The following is an 11,087-nucleotide window of genomic DNA, read 5'->3' on the forward strand; positions in this document are numbered from 1 at the left end:
GCCTCCTGGGTCTGCATTTCATGTTAAGATATAAACTGAATATAAATGGGTTGCCACAGCAGGTAGCACTGCATGTTTGATTTGACAGCTTTCTTATGCCAGGCATCTGGGTCTCCTCCTGGGATCAAACCAGTGGGTCTTTTGCCTTCTAAACCACTACACGATACATGAACTAGCTGTGAATGTGAGTTATCTGGAAACTGTCCTCTCTATACTGGCCAAAGTGACTCCAGTTAGAAAATCCATGAAATGCTTCTCATAGTTCTTTGAAGATTTTTTTTACAGTAGTGAAGGTCAGTGAATGTTTAGGAGTAAAGTATGCAAATGGACTGATGTGTGTGAATTACTTGATAACGCCTGATGTGCACTAGAAGGAGAGGGCGAGGAGGAGAGAGAGAGAGAGAGGGAGGAGGCTGTTCTCATCAAAGGACCTCTCGCACACTCAGGTTAATCAGGGAGGTAGCAGGAACCTTGAAGTCCTCAGAGACCACCAGTTACACAGAGACACACAGAGAGACCGACCACCAGAAAACTGCCTGAATAAACCTACTTGTTGGGTTTGAAATGACGTGGCGTGAGGTAAGCATGTTAGGTTAATGTATTAATGTTTAAATGTGTTATAATTTACATGGGATGGAGTTTAAATCTTGTCTATTTTAGTAAAAAATGTCTCTTTATTATTAGGCTTTGCGTACAGAATATTAACATTTAAATATAATCAGTAATTTTATAACTAAATGGATTAAAACAACATTAAGCTGGTTACGTTGAGAGTGTTTTTAAGACATATTTTGAAAGAAAAATATGGATAAATATCATTTGCAGCATAGAGATTACATGTTCATCATGCTCTGATGATTAAAATCTTTATTTATTTATTTATTTATTTATTTATTTACCTGTGTTCTGCTTTTATTTACCTAAAAATGTAACAATATATTTAGAGGAGTAGCTAAAGCCCAACTTGTTTACATCCCTTTTCTATGAGGAGCTACGTAGTCGGCAATTCTGGCACGCCATGCTGGCAGAGCTCCTCGGCACCCTGGTGTTGGTGAGCGCTGTGCTGGGTGCCTCTGTGCCAGGCCCTGGAGATGCCCCTGGAGGACCCCTGTATCCAGCGGTGGCAGTGGGTGTGGTGATTGTAGCACTGGGACACTGTTTTGGAGAAATAAGTGGGGCACAGGTAATTATGTCATTTTAACATGTTGTTTTTCATTTTTCTTTCTGAACTGAACTTGACAGAAACGCTTTCAAAGTACTTCAAAGTAGTTCATTTAAGTGAATAGAAGTACGAATGCGACAATGTAAAAAAATGCTTCAAGTAAAAGTCCTGCATTTAAACATCCTCATTTCGAAATTGCTCATTTGTTAAAAAATGTACTCATAATTAGTTAATTATATAATTATATATACTATTAGGTAGTTTTAGTTCAGCGGTTTCAACCTCGGGGGTTGTCTCCTCTCCAAAGGGACATTTGATAAATGTAAGAGAGTATAAATGTTACAAGAAAGGAAAAAACAACCCTGCATAAATTCATATTTCCTTTTTGCACTTTAACGTTTGGCGATCATTGATTTGATCTATTACAATAAACATTAAAGTAGAGAACCGTGAGACCACCGAGCTGTTTATGATTTCTATAGTTTTATATGCCAGTGTGTGCTTGTGTTCCTGCTCAGGTGAACCCTGCTGTGACTCTGGCTCTGTTGGCCACACGGCGGCTTGATGTTCTCCGGGCCCTCGTTTATATCATCGCTCAGTGTTTGGGGGCCTCCTTAGGAGCTGGGGCCCTGTACCTGGCCCTGCCGTTTAAAACCACAGCAGAGCACTTTGTCAACAGGGTCAGTTCCTAGAACGTATGTGTGCCATTTAAAAAAATTCTAACAATCATTTGCATCTTTCTAGAATATGTTTTTACTCTTCTCGCACCTCACCCAGGTACCTTTAGAGCTGAATGCAGCCAAGGCTCTGGGCATTGAGGTCTTGTGCACCTTCCAGATGGTCTTCACCGTCTTCTCGGTGGAGGACCAGCGAAGGAGGGAGAGCCCAGAACCAGGAAACCTGGCCATTGGACTAGCACACACTGCTGGTGTGCTGATAGGGGTGAGATGAGCTTCTTTTATGCCTATAGTGTATTATTTGTATTATTCCCCCCCCCCCCCCCCCCACTGCTACAGCCACTGTGGGTTGCATTTCTCAATATACATAATCTGGAGCTTTTGTTGCTTTCTGTCACACTGACACAGAAAAAAGATCTCCCAGTTAAATATGTGAGTGGAACTAGTTTTACAGGAAGTGTGATCAATTTTAAAGAAGAGCAACAAAAAACAACCAAACCAGAGAAAAACGGAACTAAAATATAATCGACACGAGGAAGTGTGCTTTTAAATCAACATTTGATTTTATTTAAGGTGTTAAATAAAGAATCCATTGCACTTTTTACCAACTTATACATTAAATAACTTCAGAAGTGTTTTTTATGTTATTTAAAATCACTTTTATTTAAGCAAAAGACCTGAGTGGTTGTTGTGTTCCTTTTGCCATAACATTTTTTAAACTTTAATTATTATGATATATGTCTTTAAATCTTAAAGCTACATTATCCTCATGTAGAAAAACAAAAAGCCTTATTGTGATGTTGTTTGTTTTTATTCAGGCTCGGTTCTCTGGCGCGAGTATGAATCCCGCCCGCTCGCTGGGTCCGGCCATCATCACAGGCTTCTGGGAAGACCACTGGGTGAGACAGAAATCCAAAATCCAAATCTTTTTTTTAAACACAGATTTTTGGTCAGTGTACAAAAGTTATGAAGACATGATTTTTAGTGCAACATAAGTAAAGTCAACAAAATTTACATTCACATGGGTTCATTTTGAAGAACTTATTTTCTGATTTTGATTTTTTGCTACACTATAAAGACAAATATTTAACTTCTTACTATTGATTGCTATTGTTATTTTTTTCTTTTCAGATTAAGCTCTTATAACATGGTCACATATTTTAAAAGGTTTTTGTTTGTAATAAAGAATGGTGACATTTCATGTGTCTTTAAGTTGTTTCATAGGAGATATTTTTGTTTTTAAACATCATAAGATAAAAATTAGACATTTAAAGAAAGAAAGGAACATTTGCAGAATTTTATTGTATTTTTTAAAAAAAAATTTCTTCTGTTAATCAGCTCAGCATATTTAAGATCTATCTTGTGATGAGACCAAACTACAGGGTGGATAAAACAGCTAAAAGTAGCTCAAACTTAATCAACTACAACAATGAACTGATCCATGGAACTCAGGGCGGTCCCCATCTCTGGTCCTCATGCAGACGTGTCAAAAACTTTCGGAGTAATCTTTTTAAAAACAGACAAACAAGCCAGATCAATCACATAACCTCACTGGTGGAGGTGATAATGTCAAATCTAACAGTACTTCAGTTTAATGGATTCCTCTATTTGTCTTAGATCATTTAGTTACCATGAAAACTCACATACCTCACTTTTGCCCACCTGCAGGTTTACTGGATCGGGCCGGTGCTCGGCGCCATACTGGCAGGGATGTCCCATGACTTCTTCTTTGCACGCAGCGCCTCTCGTCAGAAGCTGGTGGCCTGTTTGACCTGTAAGGACATCGAGATCGTGGAGACGGCAAGCATGACCGGATCGTCGCTGTCTACAGTCACGCAGAATGCCATGAGAGCCAAGCAGGCCAGCAAGCAGGAAAACAACTGAAGAGACATGTACCAAAAAAGCGCACTCTGTGCAACAGCGATTTTTTAAAAGATGCACTGGTGTACACACCATCAAAGTAAATGGTGATGGGGACAAAAGAAAAGAAAGAAGGTGTGTGAAAGGATGTAATTTATCTCACATGACATGCTGTAATATACAAAAGCAGACAGGAGTGCTCGACCATTTAGAGTTTAATGTCATCTAATAGCAATCGTAACATCCTGATAAAGAAGCAGTTTAACTCACGAATTGCAGTTTGACTGTGGCTATACAGAGACCCGTCTATTAACTGCAAGACTGATGGCTTAATACCCAGGTTGTGAGTGTTGGTGCACCAAAATGCACCACAATGGGATATAATTACTATTTACTTTCACAAATAGTCACTTTTATTTATTTATTTTTAATATTTATATGTCTGATATTGTTTGACCTTCTGTCTAAACAATTTTTAAAACTAGCAGGTCTACATGTACAACCTAACAAAAATAAAAAGCAAAAACAAGCAGTGATTACTCGCAAGTTTCAACACAATAAAAGAAAAATGAGGCCCTATCTCTATCATTATACGGTAAAATGTGTATCATTACAATTAAAAGTACTTTAAAAAATTCAATTGTATCAGCTAAAACATACTCAACAAGTATCGAAAATAAAAACACTAATATTTGAGAAACTCTCCCATAAATAACAAAAAAATCATGTAATATAATACGATATAGTATTAGTATAATCGTTCTGCTTTTAGTAAATATTTTGGAAGATTTCTGCACAAAAACACATCATTTTTTGGAATCAGGTTAGCAAACAGTTCAACAACAACTGTCATAAAACGGTACGAAGCACAAAGCACAGTATTTCTCTCTTAGTGTAGGATAATAAAACATCCTCAACCAAAAATGCCCAGAAAATGAATTTCAATGAGATACTTCACTGTTCGGATTTCTGGGAAAACTGAATTTTCAGCTGAAAGATCTCATCCTAAGTACGCTTGTTTTTTGGAGGTTCGTGTTATATTTGGTCAATTCTTGTTTTACGAGCTGGCCAAAGACTAAGTTAGCTACAGTTACAAGATTAATTTGATTTTGAACGAAGACCTAGCACAAGATGGAAATTAACTGCAGCTTAAAACATGTACTTGGACTTTTTACTGAATAGCAGTCGCTAAATTTGATTCACAGAGAATTATCACATAAATGTGCAGCTCTCCTTACATTTGAAGAGCTTCAGTTTCCAGTCATTCTGGGGCTAATTTCATGAAGGTGATTCAAAAATATAAATATTGGAAATATTCCAATCTTTCCATGTTACAAATGAGCGTACAAATGTACGATTTATACATTCAAATGCCAAATTTTATTCTAAAGAAGATCATCTTAATGTACAAGTCACAGTTTGAAGTTTATGGAAGCTTGTTTACGCCACACTTTGGGGTATTATCTCAAAGTGTTTAGTTGGGTATGTAAAACTTTTGACTTACTCAGAAGTAAGTTTTTCATATTTATTTTGTCTAATTTCACAAAATAGGACTCTGATTTCTCCCTTTTGTCACAGGAGAGAGCTGTTTGCAGATTTACAAAGCAAAATGCTCTAGAAACCTTACAAACTATCTTAAAAACAGCAATCAGGCACAGATAGCGACTCACTAATTCACACAATGGAGTGCTTAGTTAGCAGATATATCCCCTCATAAGTTAATGGAGACCAAAAACAGAGACAAAAGAGAATGATTGTTAGACTTAGACTTACCAGAAAGACAGAAATATGACCCCCAGATGTGTACATGTTAAAGTTATGCATTTACTGTATAAAAGATGATGAAATCTCAGTGTTCACAACTTGTTTCCAATGCTCAGAGTACGTGAAAAAAACTTTATTGCAGGCCTCATGGCACAAAACAGAAATGTCTTAAAGTTGCAGTGACGCAGTAAAATTAGGTAAAAATACAATCTTATTCCTAAATTTGAGAACACTAGCAGTAGTAATACTAACAAAAAGCTATAAGACATGAGTGGGATGGAGAAAAAAGCCCAGACTGTGTGATATGGAGATAAAACCCAGCTTTTCTTTTGTAAATGGCAAAACTTCCCATTTCCTCTTCAGAGTAACACAGTTTTTGGGACGTATGCAGCTAATGTTTTATGTTTTCAAAGAACCAAAGCTAATAAAAAACCCACATGTGATAATGAGGCAACAAAGGGAGGGTTGCAATTCTCACCTTCTGCTGGTGCATTACAAGCACACGATAATTTTTATTTTTCCCACTTTTATCAATGCGCGTGGGGGAGAATTTCATGTAGAAGCTGAATTTTAAAAGGAGTGGATGTGACCTTTGAGGTCCTTGTTGTCTGTCATTAGTGTATGCAAAAGTGTAGCCAATACTGTGAGATTCAGTATTCACTTTCACATTTGCATGTCATTATAATTCTAACAGAGACTCATTGAAATCCTGCTGAAAACACCCTTATGTTTCAGTTGCATCTTGTGTTTGCGAATGCTTTGAAATGCTAAAGAGGTCCTTAGCCTGCACCGTGGGTTCAATGACGCTCTCATCCAGCATCTCTCTCATGTCTGTGCCTGTTAGCGTCTATCTCTTCTCTGAGGTCTCCTATTCACAATCAAATGGACCTTCATTCCTCTGTAATGGCTCTACAGAAAGAACACCTTCAGTCACAACACGCTTTGTAATTTGAAATGGAAACGCTGAGCATACGCGTGTATGTGGGTGAGAGACAATACTTTGATGAAACCTTTAAACATATTTGTGCGTGGGTGTACGCGCCTTTATTTTTGCCTCGCATTAAAATGTGTTTTACGTGTTTGCAGTTTAAATGTTCAGTTGAAATAGAAAAAAGTTGCTCTTTACTGATAATTTGCTTTAGTTTGTCTTAAGTCACAGGCATTGTACAATCAACAACAAATTATATGTAAAGAATTTGGATGAACTAACCCTTTAAAATTGATATTAAATAAAAAAATCGAACCATTTATTGTATACTTTCTGTGTTGATGTGTGTAATTTTCATACACATGCACACACACTCTTAAATTTGCATGCAGCATGCGCACATACACTCGCAGACACACATACAGCATGCACAATAGCTATAACTGCCACTGTGCTGCCAGCATTTTGCATTGTGTGTGTTCTTTCTAACATGTATAAAAGGGAGTTAAAACGGCAAGCTCAGCTATCTGCATTCATCACGCCCCAGCTACACACACACACATGCGCACGCATACACACTCCTCCACCAGTGATGTCGCTCGGCTGGTCGGCGTGACGCCCCGGTGCTGCACAGTAACCCCATCGTTCCCCCGCATCCCCGCTGCCCTTCTCCCCTTTTCCCAACCTCGCGCACACACTGAGAACGTTCAGGGCTTTGGTCGTACGTCCTCCTGCATCACAGCCTCACATACTGCTAACCTCTGCTAAGCACCTCCTCGAAGCTCCTGTCACAACAGAAGGCACAATCTGCTGCGTTGTGTGAATTATTGTTGGTTTGCTGCTTGATTCACTGTTTTCTCTCTGCATTGCTGCTTTCGCCCCTTCTTTGCACACATCAGCCAGATTAACATGTTTCTCCAATATTTTCTAGCGCCACCAAATGGCGCTGGTTGTGGGGCGGTGTCAGTGCACACTGAACCCTGAGGCGGTGTCAAGTTCAGGTTAAAGTGCTCACACTTCCAGGCCTCTGCAATGCTTAATGCCAATTAAAGATCACTGATTCTCACAGGCAGGATTAATTATGTGCACGCCAATAAACAGAAGCTGCAAATTTAAACATGCATTTTGGCACTAAGCTTTGCAAATTTGAGAAAATGCTTTGCCAGCTGTTGTTACTTGTGCTTCAGTTTAATATGTATTTTTGTCTTATCTCTGTCCATATGTAGCCCAGATGCTTGTTACAGACAATGGTTTCACAGGGTCAGGCATTTCAGTGTATCGGTCAGGCCAGCACTGTTAGCTTTGGGCACTTCCGTCCGGGGGCCCCAACTGTATTATTTGAATGTGTGCATGTGTGTTTTTGTGCATACATGTGTGTGTTTTCTGCCCTAATCTATCAGCATGCGTGTCCCCTGATAATGAAAGTTATGATACATCAACAGATGACATACTCCCGAAAGAAAACTCAGCATAACCTGCTCTTCACTGCAACTCTTTCCTCTGTCATTTTTGACTCCTTCTAAAGATGAATACACTCTCTTGTGACTTTTTTCCTGCAAAATGTTACTACCTCACTCTAAAAAAGAATAATTTCTCACTCATTTTCACTTCATATTTTTTTCCTCTTAGATATGCTACATCTCTTTTGGCCATACGCTGTTATGTGGGGGGAGACAGAGGGGTTAAGTTTGTTTGATTTAGGATGTCCAGCACTGCTGCCCCCCGCCCTTGGCCCTACAGGGGGATTATGGCGTCACCTGGGGCCCCTGGGGGGGTATTATAAAGCGCCCGTCTGGCCCTCTCCCCTCCGTCAGAGAGGCTAAAAGGTCCACTGGACGCTATCTATCCCCGTCTCTTTTTAGAAACACCCCTTTAGCATTGATGCCCACCTCTTCTTGACATCCCATTCCACCTGAGATCTCCTCCCACACTCCCACATTATCTCACACCTATGTCTTTGGACAGGTGGACAGAGGTGGCAAGCGAATGCAGCTGAGTTGACTTTACCAACCCAGTCTGGTAAAAGATCTGTTGAGTGGATTCGTCTGTTGACGTTCTGAAATCCTGTTTTGTCTTTAAACTGACTTTCCAGCTGTGTTTGGTCAGCTTAGTGAGCTGACTACAAAAGGGAGACTCTTTTTTAAAGTTTTTGATATCTGAAGAGGATTGAAAAGGTACACATTTGACCTTTTCTAGATTTATTTTTGAAGAATCCTCTTCATCTGGTGGAGAGCCTCAACCGTCACCATGTGGGAGTTCCGGTCTATGAATTTTTGGCGGGCAGTTTTTGCCGAGTTCTTCGGGACCATGTTTTTTGTGTTCTTTGGCATGGGCGCTGCCCTGCGCTGGACCACTGGGCCTCATCATGTCCTTCACGTGGCCCTGTGCTTTGGGCTGGCAGCCGCTACCCTCATCCAGTCCATCGGCCACATCAGCGGCGGCCACATCAACCCTGCCGTCACTTTTGCCTACCTTGTCGGCTCACAGATGTCTCTTTTCCGAGCCATTTTCTACATTGCTGCCCAGTGCCTGGGTGCTGTAGCCGGGGCTGCTGTGCTGTATGGGGTCACACCAGGCAACATGAGAGGCAACATGGCAATGAACACGGTAAAGACCAAAGAGGGATGTTTCAGGAAATAAGTGTAGCAATGTTGGGAAATCCTTTTTGGTTTAGAGTTTGTACTACCAATTCAGGTTTAATGTGGTAAGATATGAAACCATGGTTGGATTCAAATGAAATGCATTCATTCACTGCACCTCTCGGCCCAAATATCACCTTTTATCATATTTGTGTATTTCCAGCTGCAGCCTGGCATCAGCCTGGGGATGGCCACCACTGTGGAGGTCTTCCTCACCATGCAGCTTGTCATCTGCATCTTCGCCGTGACTGATGAGAGGAGAAACGGACGTCTCGGATCTGCTGCCCTCTCCATTGGCTTCTCTGTTACCATCGGACATCTCATGGGGGTAAAGACACACGGTCTTAGCATATAATCTAGTGTTAAATGCATGCATACGGAAGTGTAAATATTAGAAACGTGCTTCTTGTGTTTCAGATGTACTACACGGGTGCTGGAATGAACCCTGCCAGGTCCTTTGCCCCTGCTGTGATCTTCAGAAACTTTATCAACCACTGGGTAAGACCTGAAACGATCGATCTTCCCTCACCTTCCTTCTGTTTTAAGAGGTCTCATAAGTGACTCAACCGCTGATAAATATTAACTTTGCTGCTTACAGGTGTACTGGGTCGGGCCTATGATAGGAGGTGCCATGGGGGCCCTCCTGTATGATTTCATGCTGTTCCCACGCATGAGGGGTCTGTCCGAGCGTCTGGCCACACTGAAGGGCAGTCGACCTCCCGAGAACGAGACCCAGCAGGACACCCGCGGGGAGCCCATCGAGCTCAAGACACAAGCCCTATAAACCTGCCCCTTCTCCCCTTCTCTGACTGGGGCCGAGGGATGAGGGACAAGGCCCTGAGCTACACCAACCCCACCTCCACTGCCCCCACCCAGTGCCTTCACATACACACACACAGACACAAAACTAACCCAGACAACTCACGTGTAGACTAACACCTAACAACATTTTCCGGTGCCACTCTAAAAACATGCAGGTCAATCACCTTTAACCTCAACACACAACAACACTCCTCTACACCCAGTCATCTCTCTGTATTCTGAACTGGACTTTGTGTTTTCATAAATGGTGACCAGAGATTGAACCAGTAGCCGCCCCGTCTCTTCCTGCCCGCCTCTTTCCTCCTCCCAGGCAGGCTTTTGATCTGCAATGCAGAAACGTGTGGAAACCCCTTAAATCCAGCAGAGAAATTTGAGGAGGGGAGGAGACTGGGGGGTAGGACGGAGGTGAGGCGGGGATGTGGGAATGATATGTGAAAGGGATAAGAGAGCATGGGGCAGGTGGGGGTGGAGTAGAGGGGTGGATAGAGAGGGCAGCACTTCTGGGTTTGTGGTCGTTTCAAGTTGGGTTAGACCAGTGAAGATGGGCATGCTTTTCATTATTCACAAGAATTCTTTTTTCTTTCTTTCTCCATTTTAGTTTATTTTTTGTTTTGTTTTCTGCACTTCCCACACAAGACGTGGATGTATGATACCATTAGATTTAACCAGGGTTTCATTATTTTCAATCACTACAATTTATCTGTGGGTTTGTGTTTGTGTGTGCGCGCAAGTGTGTGCGTGAGAGTGAGTGTGTGCCTTTGTGTGCGCCTGCGCCTGTACGTTTGGGTGTATTTGCAAGTGAGTGCGTTTATGTGTGTACGTGTGCGACCGAGATCGCACATACAGTACTTTTTATTTCGTTTTACCGCTCTCATGTTTCGTAACCACTGATTGTGCTCATTTTTTGTCCCCACTTTTTAAGACATTACCATTTCTCCTCCGCCTTCACTGTGCTATTTGGTATGATATTCATTTTTACATAAACCATCTGCTTTTTTGTTCTGAATCAGCGCAATCCAAAGCAAATGTTGTATCCCAGACTTCAAGAGTAGGTCTGCTGATCGGCTGTGCGAGTTTTACATTGAGTCTCCTTTTATTATTTGATCCTTAACTGGGAGCACAAAGCGTTTCAATAAGAATTTCAATGAAAATAAACATAAAAAAAACTTGATACGAGGGTCGGCTCATCTTTGCTTTTTTCGCCTTTAAATGTTATGAATGCAATTTAAATGAAT

At 41.1% G+C, this 11,087-nt stretch overlaps 2 protein-coding genes across 3 annotated transcripts; both read left to right on the forward strand.

Moving 5' to 3' along the window:
- Nucleotides 1-564: 564 nt before the first annotated feature.
- LOC146645387 (aquaporin AQPAe.a) lies at nt 565-3,723 on the forward strand. 2 transcript variants are annotated; one of them, XM_085394748.1, is made up of 6 exons: nt 565-579; nt 989-1,183; nt 1,681-1,842; nt 1,940-2,104; nt 2,658-2,738; nt 3,508-3,723. In XM_085394748.1, exons 1-6 carry the CDS (start codon nt 565-567, stop codon nt 3,721-3,723), a joined length of 834 nt encoding a protein of 277 aa, XP_085250874.1. The 2 variants fall into 2 exon arrangements, with proteins under 2 accessions (XP_085250874.1, XP_085250875.1); XM_085394749.1 differs by having other exon boundaries at nt 992-1,183.
- A 4,497-nt stretch (nt 3,724-8,220) lies between these two features.
- mipb (major intrinsic protein of lens fiber b) lies at nt 8,221-10,971 on the forward strand. The gene is made up of 4 exons (XM_085393111.1): nt 8,221-8,998; nt 9,194-9,358; nt 9,448-9,528; nt 9,629-10,971. Exons 1-4 carry the CDS (start codon nt 8,639-8,641, stop codon nt 9,812-9,814), a joined length of 792 nt encoding a protein of 263 aa, XP_085249237.1. The 5' UTR covers nt 8,221-8,638; the 3' UTR covers nt 9,815-10,971.
- Nucleotides 10,972-11,087: the final 116 nt, after the last annotated feature.

This window comes from Rhamphochromis longiceps, linkage group LG20 (genome assembly GCF_057381845.1).
Source record: "Rhamphochromis longiceps isolate RC_006_pf linkage group LG20, R_longiceps_female_GT1.1, whole genome shotgun sequence".
In the NCBI taxonomy this organism is placed as follows: domain Eukaryota; kingdom Metazoa; phylum Chordata; class Actinopteri; order Cichliformes; family Cichlidae; genus Rhamphochromis; species Rhamphochromis longiceps.